Source organism: Lolium perenne, chromosome 2 (genome assembly GCF_019359855.2).
Source record: "Lolium perenne isolate Kyuss_39 chromosome 2, Kyuss_2.0, whole genome shotgun sequence".
In the NCBI taxonomy this organism is placed as follows: Eukaryota; Viridiplantae; Streptophyta; class Magnoliopsida; order Poales; family Poaceae; genus Lolium; species Lolium perenne.
In genome coordinates, this window is record NC_067245.2 from 155,542,801 (window position 1) to 155,560,204 (window position 17,404).

A 17,404-nucleotide genomic window follows, 5' to 3' on the forward strand; every position below is an offset into this window, starting at 1 on the left:
GCTAACAGATGCAGAGGCGCTCTTGCCGGTAAGAATCTCTTTGCGCAAATCTTGATCTAGGTTGCGAGCTTTTAGCCGGTTTTCCGGCATCCTAGCAGCATGCGCGCTAACAGAAGCAAAGCCATGGGCAGCGTTATACTCACGTACGGTTAGGTTCAGCTCGCGCTGCGCCCTGACGATGTCCTTGCCGCTCTCCAGCATCTTCTGGCGCTGCGCCTCCAGCTCCGCCTGAGCCGCTGCCGGATCGATGTTCTGCGCGATGGGGGTGGCGAGGATGTTCATCGCCGCCTGGAGCGGTGTCTCCGGTGGCGCGGATGATGCTCCCGCTGCGCCTGCGCCGCGCTCCAGCGGTGGCTTAGCCGCACGGGTCGAAACCGCGCGACCGGCACCTTCAGCCGCAACCTCCTTTCCTACACCAGCCACACCGGTCATCATTACCTCGACGCTGCCGGCGGCGCGGCCAGCACAGAGCCATCTTGGCGGGTCCGGTGCCACCAGCACCGGCGAGAGGCGCTGGCGCACGGGGACGGTGCCGAAGTAGACGCGGTGGCTGCCGAACTTGATGATGCGGCCGTTCTTGGGGAAGACGCCGCCGTTGGCGAAGCAGCCCGCGTTGTCGTTGATGAAGTCCATGGCGTAAATGCTCTGCACCAACGCGGACACCGTACGCTCGCCGGAGACCTCGAGGACGCCCGCCCGAATGTGAACTCCATCAAGCGCCACTTCATGCCCCACGGTGGCGCCAATCGTCGTCGTGGTGAACGAGCAGATGCCATAGGATGGCTTAGATTGGGGCCGAATGGACGCAAGAGGATTCGGGGGAGGGTTTGCGATCAGGTGGGAAGAGATTCCGGATGGTTTCCTCAAGAACTTGGCCAAGGCCAGAGGTTGAAGAAGAAAGACACAAGGAAGAACTCCCTCTAGATCACCATGTTCATAGATTCACACAAGTTACAGGCTCTGCCTTCCTACATACACGCGTGCCCCTGAAGAAGGGCTGCCCCCTCTCCTTATATAGGGGAGAGGGTGGCTTACAGAGCAAGAAACCCTAATGGCATCTTTGACTGGACAAACTACTTTACAGAGTTACTGTACAAAGCTACTTTAATCATGAGTGACGCCGGAGTCCTCTTTAATCAGGGCTGCTGATGTCCTCCGGCTTCTTTGGACGTCACCTCTCTCTTTGGCGCCAGGGCTCTGAATAAAGTTACTTTGCTTAGCTCATCCTTGTCTTCTTGCTCTGAAGAGAATCTTTGACCAGTCCTGCCGACAGGCTCTCCTTTCCGGTATCTTCTATACCGGGTTCCGGTATACCCCTTTGGGGATACCGGCTTAGCCTTGCTCTCCCGGATTCCTACTAGGCTTCCGGTAAGGACATTAAACCGGTATCTGGATGGCTTAAACCATCCGGTTTGGCATGCCTTTGGCATACCGGGGGTTATCCCCCCAACAACAATCTCTTTGAGAGGGTTTATATAAGGAATTTAAGTAACAAATAAGTTGAATATATAGAGCAAACTCCCCCATAATATATGCATGTGTGAATGATCTTGACTTTCATTGCATATATTGGCATTCAAAGCCTAGTGGAGTTTCCTCTAAATATTCAACTATGCAAAGCCACAAGATGCAATGCAAAAAAGGCACATGCTTAAGCACAAAGCAAAGACATAACCAAATTCCCTTAAACCCTCCAAACTTCTCCCCCATTGGCACCAATTGCCGAAATAGGTGAAAATTTTAGAAGGCCAATATAGTGAGAGTTCCTCCATAGCGTGTGCATTTCTCATAATTTGAGTGGAATCAAATGCACGTATCCAATGACGAATATTCGGAAGGAATCACACTATAGATAGGATCAAAGATCGCAAAAAGATAACGAAGTCAAGAAGCTTCAACAAATGAAGCAAGCAACCAAATGAACCACAAAGAAGATACCAAAAGAAAGATAGATATTATGATAAGATCAAGAAGATTACTCTAAATAATATGAGGAAGCTCCCCAAGGTTTGTGCACAAAACTAGACAATTTGCATTGGAGTATAATGTGCACAAACATGGAATCATCACTCCCATAATATCATTCAAAAAACAAAAGATACCAAGTGAATCAAACTCTAATGATCACAACAAAATAGTGCATTAAATAAAATGAGAAAGCTCCCCAAGGTACATGCATAAATTAAAATGTTGCATTTGGATATAATATGCATAACATGGAATCCTCACTCCCTCATTACCATTTAAAACACAAACATTTGCAATAAATCATAGATATAAAATTAAGCTTAACACTTGCAATAAACAAATGGTTGAACAACAAGTAATATGCACCATAATAATAGGCTCAACCAAGAGAATATGTGAAAGGCATGACAAAGCATATTATAAGACTATTATATGGATGAGCAAAAAGTATCATCATAGTCTTCAATGAATTATATTGCTTAGATGACCAATCAACATGCAACAAATAAATAAGATATCAACTGGAGATGTATCATCTCTTATGTGTATAAGTTTCTCTAAGTGGACAAAATCACTAAGATATTTATCCACAAAGAAACATGCACACACAAAATAGACACACAAGACATATATCATGATATCCAAGACGAAGTCATGCAATATACTAATAAGATTTTTTGCTTAATAGCATGGCCAAAGGCTCAATTTTATCTTATTGTACATTCATGAACTTCAACCACAAACATCTAAAATACATCACAAATATCAACAAGTGATAAAAGATAGTTGGGATGTATTTGAGAAAGGCAACAAGTATCACAAACGAGGATACCAAAAGAAAAAACTAAATTTGCACTTTCATCTATATGGCACACGTGAGAGCCTTGATGAATTGATATGCAATAAAATTGCTAGATATGCATAGTTGGGATGGATGAATCATGAGCATGATTTAAAATACTTCCCAACAAATGCACCCATCTCAAATTACTCACATTCACAATAAAAAGGTTTCATAAAAACTTTTTCAAGAAGCACAATATTTGCAAATCAAGAGATTCATGCCAAGATGCAACCATAAGGTTGGATACAAGAAAAGTATGCATAATAAGATACTTGTTACCAAGATAGCATTGGTGTGGATGTAGTAGATATGTGTTCGTTGATCATCCTAGCTTGCCTCAAGTTACCATTGAGTCACCACTTCTTTCCAAGAATGAGACAAGCATCCAATGCATATCCATTGTACCTAACACAAAGGTAAGTACAAAATGGTCCCCGAACTAATTGGGTCCGAAGTAGTTAGACACACTACAACATATAGGACAAACTCCACAATTCTATGTGCATATAGATATGAAATTGAATTTCATGCACATCTTAGCCAAATTAGGATTTGATGGAGTTTACCCTATATATTGGATCAAAGAAAGTAACACATGCCATAAGATATACATATATTAAATATGCATGCACAATACTTTCAAGAACCAAAGGAAGATACAATTTGGACAAAACAGCAAATAAATCAAGAGATAATGGTTGCCCAAATTATATCAAAGAATCAAATCAACACAAGATTGACTCGAAAAACTTATCTCATTATAAGAAGTTAATTAAGTCTAAGCACAAAGGAATGAGATAACCAACTCCCAAGAGAGCAAGGTTCCAACAAATAAACCAAACCCTCGACACTTCTTATGATGGCACAAAGTATCAAAAAGAAAAAATTTATATCTCCCAAAACCAAATTTTTGATAATGATCAAGAGATGTTAAGCATTCTAACAAATATATAAGAGCTCCCCCAAGATTAGTGCATTATCTAGGATTTTTCATATGAATACAAAATGCATAAAACTAGGATCATCACGCTACCTATATCTACTAAAATGCTAAGAAAGTTTGAATAGTCATCTTGAACTTGCACTTCATTTCGTTGATGTCTTGAAGTTAATCTTGAGGGCTCACTTCATCTTCAAGACATACTTGAGACTTGATCTTCTTCATTTGGATGGCAAGACTCAAGCAAAGGATCTCTTCGAGATGGCTCATCTTGAACTTGCACTTCATTTCTTCATTTTTCATCATGTTGATGTCTTGAAATAACTTGAGGGTTCACTTTATCTTCATCTTCAAGACATACTTGACATTTGATATCATTCATCAATTTCTTCTTCTTGCAACCTTGAAGCCAACAAATGGTTCAAGCATTGCCTATAGACAACACCTACAAATATAACTCAATGCAAACATTAGTCCATAGGGATTGTCATTAATTACCAAAACCACACATGGGGGCTCCATGCACTTTCAATATCCCCCATTTTGGTAATTGATGACAATCTCTTTGAGAGGGTTTATATAAGGAATTTAAGTAACAAATAAGTTGAATATATAGAGCAAACTCCCCCATAATATATGCATGTGTGAATGATCTTGACTTTCATTGCATATATTGACATTCAAAGCCTAGTGGAGTTTCCTATGCAAAGCAATAAGATGCAATACAAAAAAGGCACATGCTCAAGAAGACCGACTGAATTGAATTCATGGTTGGACGTCAAAGTAGTCTTCTCTTGCGCTGTCCGTGTCCGCACAGTCATCGTCGTCGTTGACGGCGCATGCCAACCTCGCAACTTCTCAAACGCGTATGCGGGCCCGCTGGACTCGGTAGTACAAAAAAACAAAAACAAAAAACAGATCCTGCGTCTCGGCTCGCCGCCTACCGGGACCCACCGTCGCTGGACCAACCAAAACTTTCGAAACCGCCAGGAAAAAACCACGAGCCCCAAAGCAGAGCAGGATAGCCTCTCTTCTGCAGCTGGCATACGGGGTCCACATCCTGACCCGCCTGTCACGCCGAACGTGCAGAAATCCCTCAACCACCGTTCATCCTTCGACACGGTCATTCGTCTCAACTTGACCTCCTCATCATCTGACTATAAAAATCCACAACTACAGTCGAGTCTTCTCGGCCGCACCGTCATCGCCGTCTCCGTCCTCTTGCCCCTCCTCCTCCTCTTCCACCTCTCACCTCCAAAAACCCTAACCCCCCACAGAGGAGAAGCCATCCTCGCCGCGGGGGCAAGATGTTCGGCTACCAGAAGGGCGTCGACATCGAGGCGGGGACCTCCGCCGGGGCCGGCGCCGCGCCCACGCGGGGGCTCTACCCGGGGATGACCGAGAGCCCCGAGCTGCGCTGGGCGCTCATCCGCAAGATCTACGTCATCCTCTCGCTGCAGCTCCTCCTCACCGCCGTCGTCGCCGCGGTAGTCGTCAAGGTCCGCGCCATCCCCCACTTCTTCGTCTCCACCAACGCCGGATTCGGCCTCTACATCTTCCTCATCATATTCCCATTCATCGGTGAGACGCACGCCTCCAACTAAACCCGTTTCGTTTTCGCTTACGCATTTTTTGCTGTTCCCGATTTTTCGGTCAGGTTTCCCCCAAAAGAAAAATGTGCCGTCGAATATATTTATCCCCTTCTTATTGTCGCACTTGCAGTCGTTGCGTAATTCCACCCAATTTCTAGGCAACACTACTTGTATTCGTGCGATTTAATTGTCTGTGGTTTGGACTAGACGGCTTTGGTGGAAGGACACGGTCCAAGAGCTTTTCCCTTTGCGTGCTCTGAGTGAGTATGGATGCCGTTGCCGTCGCGTCACCGCAAAGCGATTTACCTGGCTTGGTTAGCTAATGATTCTGCTGCATTTTTTTAGGAACGTCCCCATGCGGTCTCCTAATTGTGCGTTACTAACATGCCATCTTCTAGATTGTGCGAATTGCAGCCTGTATGGCTGTATCTGCTACCAAAAATCCTTGTTAATTGGGTAGTTACCTACTATTATTGTAGATTCTGTTGATTTCCGTTTGTTGGTTGCAACTCATGATTATGCTGCATTTTGCAGCAACCGTCACCCTGCAGTCTCCTAATTTTGCGTTGCTAGCATGTGGTCTTGCTGATTGTTTGAACCGCAGCAGCCTGTATCATCTGTTACTGAACATCGCTCTTAATTTTCATGTGCAGTGCTCTGCCCGCTCTACTTCTACCGCCAGAAGCACCCAGTCAACCTGCTGCTGCTCGCCATCTTCACCATCGCCATCAGCTTCGCCGTCGGCATGACATGTGCCTTCACTAGCGGTAATTGCCCTCCCCACCATCTCCTCTGTTCCTGCTGGCATCCACCTAGTTCTCGAATCACTCTAATGCTTATGTACATCAGCATCCTATAATGCCTCTACCATTGTACTTGCATCCTTGTGTTATTCATGACGCATGACAAATACTAGATAATTTTCCTGCTATTAGCTTGTTATATATTCACCTTGTACGACAATTGGGTAGTTTCCTACTATTATTACTGTGAAGCCTGTTGTCTGCGTGTGGACTGGGTCCTCAAATACATGTGATGCGAATTTTCCATCGCCAAGCAAGAGGTAGGCACTGGCAGGCAGCCCATGTGGCTGTAGTTGATGCATTTTCCTAGTCCGTGCTTATTCCAAACCTGTACGATATATATCGCCTTTTATGATATGCTTGTCTGAGTCAGAACCATTTGCAGCATTGCCCACTAGTACCATTACTTTGCATGACAATTGGACAGTTTCCTACTATTATTGCGAAAGCATGTTTATTGTGTGTGGACTGGGTCCTGAGATACATGTGCTGCTATTTGCCATAGTCATGCGAAATTGCAAATGATAGGCACTGCCAGGCAGCCCATGTGACTGCAATCTATACTTGATGCATTTCCCCAGTCTGTGCTTATGGCCAAGCTCTAGCTGTTGTCACCTTTTATGATATGCTTGTCTGAGTCAGAAGCAATTGTGAAGTTGATCTTTGATTGAGTATGCTTTGCTCTTCTCATCTGTTACCTTTTGAATTTTAAAATTAACAAACAGTACCTTTTCTTTTTTATATAGCATTGGTTGAACTTGCATTTTATTATAAAATAAATATTGTCGTCAGCTTGTCATAATATGAAAATGAATTTGAAGGGTACTTTGCCACTTTGGGTGCAACAGTTGGCCAACCTGCTTATGTTAGCATAGTTTTTGGCAAGGATTTAAGTTGTATGACTAGCTTAAACTTTATAAGAGGGGTCTTCACATAATATAGAAGACTACTGTTATAAAGGCTACTCTGTCCATGTGCTGGTCTAATCTCATCTGATTATAGCGATTGAAGATTGTAATCGGTCGATTCAGACAAAGTTATGTTGTCAGGCACTCTAAGATCTGTTATTCATTTGTGCTTGCGTCAGCAGTCGTAACTTTTTATTTTGGGTGGTTCGATCTAGCGTGTGCATGACATGAGGTTGTCTTCAGTGAGTCATCACTTTATACTTCATGCACTAGGATATGTTTAAGGCTTGTAGGTGTAAAATAAAGAGACACCATATCATTAGAATGCAAGCGCGCTTCAATGGCTCATCAATTTTGTATGAAAGTTGCCTTGGTAAAGAGATGCATGACACAGATAGGAAATCAAGTTTAAGTTCATCTGGCATCTAATTTTGGCTGCTCTCAAGTCATGTATGTATTGCTATTTCCCTGTTGCTAATATGGTCTATTAACTTGATCAGGCAAGGTCATTCTGGAGGCTGCAATTCTCACCACAGCGGTTGTCTTCAGCCTCACTGCTTACACATTCTGGGCTGCAAGGAGGGGCCAGGACTTCAGCTTCCTTGGTCCTTTCCTGTTTGCTTCACTCATAATGTTGCTCGTGTTTGGGTTCATTCAGGTCAGATGCCTATGCGGCTCGCATTTCCTTCTCTAGTTGGTTGTGCTGTCCATTTATCAGTCTTCCCAGTTTGACAACCAAATACTGATCATGCCTTTACCACGCAGATCCTCTTCCCGCTAGGCAAGCTCTCTCACATGATATACGGTGCGCTGGCGGCGCTCATCTTCAGTGGCTACATCGTCTACGACACGGACAACATCATCAAGCGCTTCACGTACGACGAGTATGTCTGGGCTGCTGTCTCACTCTACCTCGATGTCATCAACCTGTTCCTGGCCCTGCTGACCCTGTTCAGGGCAGGCGACTAAGCTCATCGCCTGGCCCCTGATCGATCGACGCCTCTCTCGCCCTGCATATCTACCACCTTGAATCCCGTGGACATATTTCCCCTATCCTGATGAGTCCTTAGACTTGGAGAACTGTATAGGTGCCTAGCTAGTACGTTGAAATTGTTGCTGAGTTTAGTGGAGCCTAGGAACCACGAAATTTCTGCCTTGGTTCTATGCATGAATGATGGATGCGATGTTGCGTTTGGGTGTTATTTGACATATGCTGGATTAGTTGTGCTGCTGCTCTGTGTCCTTGTTTATTGTTCGTTTCTGCCTTTCTGGTGTCATTTGTGTGTATGCATGTTACACTTGCAAGCGAAGATTTGACACATCGTGTCACTGGCTTAACTCGTTTTGGATCATGGGGCACGGAAGTGTAAGCGAAAAAAGAAAACATGAACAATATTGCGTCAGGCACTATCAATTGGATTTCTTGGTTCGTCTTACTTTTAAGGAAAGTGCAGACGGGGCTGCTTTCTCATTGCATGTAGAAGGTGTACAGAGTAGAGGAGGTTTGAAATCTAGAAACCGTAAAAAGAAATAACAGAAAATAATTAAAAACCAAGGCAAAGTGCTCCGGGTAGATCAGTCCGGCTCTCTCGGTCATCCATTAATCTGTCCTTCCAGCAGCCTGCCACAGATTGGCCTCCTGAAACATCTTGGCTGCAATTTCATTCAGATTTGCAGGGTGCGCTTGGAAAATTCGAGTGTTTCTCTCTTTCCACCAAAGCACACCAAGTTAACTGACAGAGGGCAGGCCAGCTGCGACGCTGCGTCTTCGGAAGGCAGACATAATTATAGGTCTATCCAGAACTCGTGCGAGAATGGTTAGTGTAGAAGATGGGGTCTTCCTGTAGAAGCCCAAAAGTTTCAGCCTGCAGCGGTGAGGAGGCTGACGGAGAGAGGCGGAAACGTGCAGCTCCTGAAGATGTTGGTTGCCATGTAAGTGAAACGACGACGTCAAGTCCAGCTTGGTTGTTCTCTGCACCTCTTCTTTTTTCTCATGGTGCATCACAATATATGATATTTCGAGAGAAGGAGCTGGCATCTTGCGCTTGTGGAGTTGGTAACGCCGGTTGGTTTTGTTCCTGAGTGTTGTTATGTCCTTGCTGATGAATGGAGTTGTCGACTTCTAGATTGGTTCCGATGATTATTGCATTTGTTGTTGCATATACCTAGGAAGATGTACTTACTTTCCTGCAAAATCAAGTGATGTTTCATGCCTTCCGAAGACACCACAAAATGTATATTTAAAGTAGTAACATTTATTTCTGGGTGCTGCGCACCGAGGCGATTTGCACAAAAATAACCCAAAAGTTAAAGAAAATCACAGACTGACCCTCCGGCGAAACTATTTCACCAATCTAACCCTTTTGTGTGGCGCCCTCTCATCGGCGCCACACAAACCAGTGTGGCGCCCCTCCTGCCGGCGCCACTCGCCCAGCCGACGTGGCGCCCTCGATGCTGAGCTGGTCTGCCGATCCGACGTGGCAGCATGTGTGGCGCCCCTCCCAACGGCGCCACACATGCACTTGTAATTGCCCAAACCATACTGTGAGACAATTCGTCTGGGACTTAGCCGTTTTGCGAGGCTCTATGTGTGGCGCCGACGCAACGGGCGCCATACTAGCATGTGTGGCGCCGATGCCGAGGGCGCCACACAGGGCAGTGTGGCGCCACTGTGTAGGGCGCCACACATTGACTTGTGTTAAAAACCTGAAAAATCCTACCAAACTCCAACTATTTTGAGTACAACATTGGACACAACAAGTAGCAATTTCAGAACATACACATATAACACTTCATAGCTCACATCGTAGCAAGTAGATTCAAACAACAAGTAGCATTACAGACATGGTTCGAAATGACATAGGGTTCACAACTCGATACTTATGAACATATAGTTCACAACAACATGGAGCACATCCTAGTGTCGTCCTCGACGTGTCGTCCTCACGGGCTGCTTCCGGACGGCCATCCTCTTCGTCCGCTGCCGTGGCTCTTGTTGCTGATGCTCCTCCTGCTCCTGCTGCTCCTCCTGCTCCTCCTCCTCTGAAGATAAGAGCTCGTCGTTCCTCATCCTCCTCAAAGATGATCTCCGCGGCGGCGCCTCATCCTCCTCAATGACAACCTTTTTTTCTTCGGTTGACATAATCTTCCGGAGTGTACCGGTTTGAAGCATTGCCCCTTGGCTTGAACTGGTAAGCAGACCGTGGGGCTTGCTTGGAGGTATGCTTTGGAGGTATGCTTTGACTCAGAATTTCCTCGTCGTCAGGAATCTTCACAAACAAATATTACATGAGATTACAAAAGTTGAAATTAGTAAGAACATGTTTGATAGCAACAAAATAGTCCATACCTCCCGCTCTCCAGAAGAGGAGGATGTAGGAATTTCGCCTTCGCGGCAACCTAGCAAGCTGGCTAACCGCCGCATCTTTCGTGCAGTGTTCTGCGGCATGGAACTCATGGTTACAAAGCCACCACAATATAATAGCGTACATTCAAAGTTGGTGATCATACCTTAATGAAATTCCGCAACGGTCCGACAGGCTTTTCATCTCTCCCGCTCTGCTCCCACATAATCTCGCACTCGTGAGCTGTTTTTTGGATCTCCTCCCGCTGTGACAAACATAGCATACACAATTGAAGCGAGCACATGGCAATCTAGATGATGTACTAGTTAGTGAGAGAATCCATTACCACGAAGTTCAGCTCCGATGCCTAGGGTTCGTCCACAAATCTAGGTCCTCCACACACATACACCCATTTCAACACATACATAGCCATTTCAAACATCTTTGGTTCAAACACAAACAACATTTCAACACATACATACATAGGATTTCAACACATACATGTAAAATTTTATATCTAGGGTTCCAACAAATCTTTGGTTCAAACACATATACTACAATGTAGATTCCACCAACATTAATTTCCATATCAATGGTTCATTTCCAAATCCACCAACATAAATTTCCATGTCTAGGGTTCATATCCAAATCCACCAACACTAGTGGATGAATCGGAGGGAATCGAAGGGGAATACCTTGAGGAATGGAGGAGGAAGGAGTTGGCCGGATAGATCTGATGAATCCTTGGTCGATTTGGTGGGGGGGGGGGGGCGAAGGGGAGGCGGGCGGCGGCGGCGGTTGGGGAGGAGAAACAGAGAGGAAGGAAGAGAAGTGGCTGGGTCGGGCTGGGGGCGGGCGCGGGCGCCACACTTAAGTGGATGTGTGGCGCCCGTGGCATCGGCGCCACACATGCTAGTGTGGCGCCCGCGGAGTCGGCGCCACATGTAGAGGCTCGCCAAAACGGCTAAGTCCCAGACGTCCGGAGCCCCTGGATGTTTTCGACCCAAAAGTTGATATAAGTTGGCATGTGTGGCGCCGTTGGGAGGGGCGCCACACATGCTGCCACGTCGGATCGGCAGACCAGCTCAGCGTCGAGGGCGCCACGTCGGCTGGGCGAGTGGCGCCGGCAGGAGGGGCGCCGCACTGGTATATGTGGCGCCGATGAGAGAGGCGCCACACAAAAGGGTTAGATTGGTGAAATAGTTTCGCCGGAGGGTCAGTCTGTGCTTTTCTTTAACTTTTGGGTTATTTTTGTGCAAATCGCCGCGCACCGAGCAAGGTACTAATCATTTTAGGGATAGATGTATGATACTCAATAATTAATTCAGTTTTAATAAACCAAGGGTAACAGTACCAAGCTGCCTTAGAGAATGGGCACAAAAACAACATATGTATTCATCTTCTAAATTGCCACATCTTTTACAATTTTTATTGATGTGCTTTGAATACCTGCATGCCCTCTTACCAGTAGGAAGTGCCTTCCTAAGTAGTGTCCAAGCAAATGTTTGTACTCTTGGCGCCATATGTTTGTCCCTCCAAACCTGCCGAAGAAGTGATATAAGTGGTGGCACACTCCTGGGCCTTTATCTCAGAGGAAGTTGCAGATTATGAAAACAGTGCTTGTAAGAACTTTTGGTGGAGAATTGACCTAAAGGGGTTAGTTTCCAAATCAAAGTATCGTGGTCATTAGCATTAAACAATGAGTGTTTCAAGTATAGCATTTGTTGTTTTAAAGTTGAACTAAGTTGTGATCAAATTTACATTCCAAGTTTTTTGGCCAGACATCCAAAGATCTTTGACTTGCGCAGGATAAATAAAAGGTTGTTGTTTTAAAATGAGATTATCATAAATGGTTTCCCAACCAGCAAACTAGGGAGAACTCCAAATGGAACTATTTCCATCAACAAGTTGATACAAAGATTCTGAGATTAGAAGAGATTTTAATGGATTGCTGACAAAAGGCCGATTTAGGCTTGTTTGATTTGGCTCTCTAAATGGAAGTATCATGGTGGTATTTCGCCTTGAGAATCTGCGCTAGCTCGCTTTGAGGCTCTTTCTCCAATCACCACGCCATCGAGAGGATGATGCCTTGGGTTATTGCCTGCAAATTTTGAATACCAAGACCAACAACATTTTTTTTCAATGCAAACATCAGCCCATGCCCGTAGGCAAAGACTTCTAGTTATGTGATCGTCTTGAACACCTATCCACCAAAAGTTTCTGATAATCAATGTGAGTTTTGCTAGGAATATTTTTGAGAAAATAATGTTTAACATGTAGTAGACTAGAATGTTGAACACATATTTTATTAGTGTTAATCTGGCTCCATGCGAAAAATGATAGCATTATAGGTGAAGAGCTTGGATTTGAATTTTTCATAAACAAAGGAATAAGCAGCCAATCTATCTTTGGAAGGAAAAATGAGAGGTGACCTAGATGAGTGAAGGAATTATCTATGTGTGGACCTGTAAAGACTCTTCTGATATCTTCTTTAACCTGCAGATTTACTCCATTTTGGAATTCGTCGAGAGTGCTGACAAAAATGGTTAAGAATTTGAGATATAGCTTGAGCTTCCAGCATGTTAGGTTTGCCACACAGACGATAAGATCATCTGCAAACATCATAGAATGGATGGGAGGATAATTTGTTCCAAGCGAAATACATGTGAGATGATTGTCTTTCAGGGCATCCTGAAGTGCCAGAGATAATTCATTCACTGCAAAGACAAAAAAAGGTAGGGCGATAGAGGACATCCTTGTCGGGCGCCTATACTATTTTTGAACTTCACAAAAGATTGACCATTAACGATCACAGAGAAAGTTGGCGAGGAAATGCATTCATGGACAAGATTAATGAAATTTTCATGAAGACCTTTACATGCAAGAGCCGAGACGATGAAATGCCACTCTATCCTATCGAAAGCTTTGGCAAGATCAACTTTTAACATGAAATCAATACTTTTTCACGAAGATAGAGAGAATGAATGGGCAATTTCTTAGACAACTATTATATTATTGCTAATGCATCTACTTTCAATAAAAACTTGTTGAGAAGGATGTACGTAATCAGAAAGATGTTTTTTCAGCCTGTTTGCCCGCTTGAGGCTTTGTATTGGCATTAATGTTTTTGTGGGACTAGCAGGGACCATCTCCGCCAAATTCCAAATCTTCGCTTATTTTTAACAACATGTTTGGTACTATAGTATTGAGCGAGTTTAATCTCCGCTTATTCCCACTTTTTTCTAAAAAAAAAATTCTTCTCAATCTCTAATACTATACATCTACCTAGTGGATTGGGATGAGATTTTATGAGGATTGGATGTAGGTAGAGGCCCAAAGAGGATGGTTGTGGCTACATCCTTTTTCGGCGCACGTATATGAATTCTTCGCGCCGGTGCCGGCGACCTTCCAGTTGATCTTACACATGCACATGCACCTTTTACGTTGTTTTTTCGAGCCCTTTTTACACACCTCGTAGACGAATGTGAGCCTTCTTGCAAATAAATGGACCTCCTCCACGCAATTAGTGGGAATGGTCTAGAAGTTTGGTAGGACGATATATAATTGTTTAACTAGAACCATGAGGGTGGGGTCAGATGCCCCTCCCATACATTTGTAGGGCAAAAGAATCAGTTTTGTCAGCTGTCAAAAGATTCTAGTCAATGTCAAATAACATAACGCAAGGTAAAAGATATCTATTTCAATTGTTATATTATTATAAACACGAACATATTTAAACAGAAGTATAACCTACCAACCTATCAGTAATTAAAGGCTTAAAGCTTTAATTTCATCCACAAGTCATATGCAATGGCAAAGCTGTATGGACCTTGCGTGTTGAATTGAACCAATACCAATCTTTTGTTTCTTCGCTCAACTGTTTTTTAAACCGAAGGCCTTAGCTGGGAATGATGTTTTGGCTCATGAGAGCATATGCTCCCTTCAGTTTGAGATTTATCTTAGATACATTTTAAATTGTTCAAAGAGTAAAACACAAAATTCGCATGTATATCTTCACGTGTTACAAGTCCATAAAGTCGTTTCCTGAATATTCGACTTGTCATGTGATGTGTGTAAAAAAGAAAAAAATCGGTGCTAAAAATCACGCTTTTCACAAGATAATTTTTTTCTTTTTTACATAGACCATAAAAATATTGGTTTTCCATGGAACTTGACGAACGCATATATAGAATTTTGTGTCAATATTTTTCGACACTTTAAAATATAGTTTTATTAGATGAAGCATATGCATCTAGGAGGTGAATTAAATTTCTCAACCTTAGCCCACCTTTATATACAAAGCCATCTACACCGACAACATCACAACATGTTATCAAGTATAGTTATTGTAAAAGTAGTAAAAACTAAATATATAGACCTGCACAAGAATAGATAAACTAAGCTTGGCATAAAGGCCTCTCATCGACTCCACCGCATCGTCCAGAGCATGCCTGATTTTCTTGCAAGCTTCCACTCCTGCAAAAAAAATCCCCCTGGTAAATAACGCGTTATTATTTATAAGTTTTAATTATTACACCCAGTATTGCATAATTAAGAAGTACACATCAGTACCAAATCCAGTAAAAAAAAGAAATCATAATAATAATAATAATAATAATAAATAAAATATATTGTCATTTCTATATAGCCAAGAGCAAAATACCATGTCGTTATTTAAATTTTTTTCCGATAAAGACAACCATGAACGGAGCAAACTAGTGATAACTTGCATGAGAGAGAGAAAATTATCATTAAAAATCTTATCATTTCTACGCAGCCAAAGCGATCAAATAACGGCTAGTCTCCCACCCTAATTAAAAATCTAAACATGTGAACAATATCATGTAACCAGCTGCCAATTATATTAGCAACACTACATGGTAATTTTGGTGGACACTAACATAGCTATGTGTACCCCCTCCACCCCCCCCCCCCCCCCCCTCCATGGATCTTGGGCAAGGTCCGCCACTGGTGGTAGATTTTCGATAAAGGGAATATATTAATATCAAAAAGATACCAATTACACCCAGCCTCTGCAACAACACACCACCCTAATGGCACTACGGATGCACACAGCCAAAAAAAGGAAAAGAAAACTAAGAAACAAAAGTCCCGCTACAGTATCTCGGGCCTAACAACAGCAATACATCCACCGCCAAAACAACACCTGAAATACAGACTCTCCAAAAACAACGCCTCCAAGAAGGGAACAGTGCTCTAACACCGTCGTCGCCCGATCAACGATCTTAGGTTTTCACCCTGAAGATAGTCCCCGCTCTCAAAACAATGCCTCCAACAAGGTCATTGCCAGGCACAACCAGTTAAGGTCAGACCTTGGGTTTTCACCCTGAAAGGTAGGACTCTGAACTTCACCTGTGTTGTCACCCCCACTTTCATACCGTTGCTGTGAAGCCCGGAACACCAAGCAAGTCCCTCAACAGCGCGGAGACTTGAACCTCCCTTAGCTAGTCCTCCCCTCCGGCCTTCATGAACTTCTCTTCTTCCGACTTTCATCATGGATCCATAGTCACTTGATGTCAACACAGAAAAAGAGCTTCGCGCCGCTCCCTCCAGAACCAATCGGTCGGAATAAAAGCATGGGTGTGCACGACCGAATACCACCGATCCAGCAAACTCCAGGCAAAAAGCACTGTTACATTCGTCGGCGGAGCCTTCCGGAACTCAACACTCCGGCTAGATCACGAGTCCAGGCCTCCGGTAGGTCTTCCTCTTCACGCAAGAGAGACCCTAGGACCACCGCCTTTATTCAGGTCGGACCCCCACGTCGGCGACCATCCTGGGCTGGCCACTCCAACCCTCCACCGGCGACTCCGTCGCCGGCTTCCATGCATCTCCATCTCGCCGCTGGAACGCGGTGATAGATCGATAGATCCACCACCACCAACCGCAAGCCGACCCTCTCCGGCGAAGAAGAGGGCCACCTCCACCGTCGTACCCAAGGCTGCTGCCCCGGGCGACCTCGTGTCGCGGGTGAAGCCCGAGATCGCCTCCACTCACCGTCGAGAGGCGGGGGGGAAATGGCGCAGGCCATGAACCTCCCTTAGCTAGTCCTCCCCTCCGGCCTTCATGAACTTCTCTTCTTCCGACTTTCATCATGGATCCATAGTCACTTGATGTCAACACAGAAAAAGAGCTTCGCGCCGCTCCCTCCAGAACCAATCGGTCGGAATAAAAGCATGGGTGTGCACGACCGAATACCACCGATCCAGCAAACTCCAGGCAAAAAGCACTGTTACATTCGCCGGCGGAGCCTTCCGGAACTCAACACTCCGGCTAGATCACGAGTCCAGGCCTCCGGTAGGTCTTCCTCTTCACGCAAGAGAGACCCTAGGACCACCACCTTTATTCAGGTCGGACCCCCACGTCGGCGACCATCCTGGGCTGGCCACTCCAACCCTCCACCGTCGACTCCGTCGCCGGCTTCCATGCATCTCCATCTCGCCGCTGGAACGCGGTGATAGATCGATAGATCCACCACCACCAACCGCAGGCCGACCCTCTCCGGCGAAGAAGAGGGCCACCTCCACCGTCGTACCCAAGGCTGCTGCCCCGGGCGACCTCGTGTCGCGGGTGAAGCCCGAGATCGCCTCCACTCACCGGCGAGAGGCGGGGGGAAAATGGCGCAGGCCATGGGCCTGGCCGCCGCCCACCACCAGCCCTGTCGGAGTGCTGCGGAGAGCCGACGGGAGGAGGGCGCAGGCAGGCCGCCGCCGCCCATCCCAACCGCGCCGGCCGATCCACCAGGGGAGAGCCGACGGGAGAAGGGGGCGCAGCGTAGGCCGCCGCCGCCCATCCCATCCGCGCGTCCGCCATGCTCGAGGAAGGGAGATCCGGCCGCCGTCCACCAAGCGTCGACGAGGAAGGGCCCCCGCCGCCACGCCCCGTGGGTCTTTGCCCCGGCGGCGCTACCGGCGGCGGCGGCTAGGGCTAGGGCGGCGGCTAGGGCACCAACCAGGGATGCACACAGCCATTTGGCATGAGTAC

General features: G+C 45.4%; 1 protein-coding gene across 1 annotated transcript; it reads left to right on the top strand.

Annotated features, from left to right (window-relative positions):
• The first annotated feature begins 4,928 nt into the window (after positions 1-4,928).
• LOC127322049 (protein LIFEGUARD 2) lies at positions 4,929-8,286 on the top strand. The gene is made up of 4 exons (XM_051350995.2): positions 4,929-5,333; positions 5,998-6,111; positions 7,556-7,713; positions 7,821-8,286. Exons 1-4 carry the CDS (start codon positions 5,060-5,062, stop codon positions 8,022-8,024), a joined length of 750 nt encoding a protein of 249 aa, XP_051206955.1. The 5' UTR covers positions 4,929-5,059; the 3' UTR covers positions 8,025-8,286.
• The last annotated feature ends 9,118 nt before the right edge of the window (positions 8,287-17,404 follow it).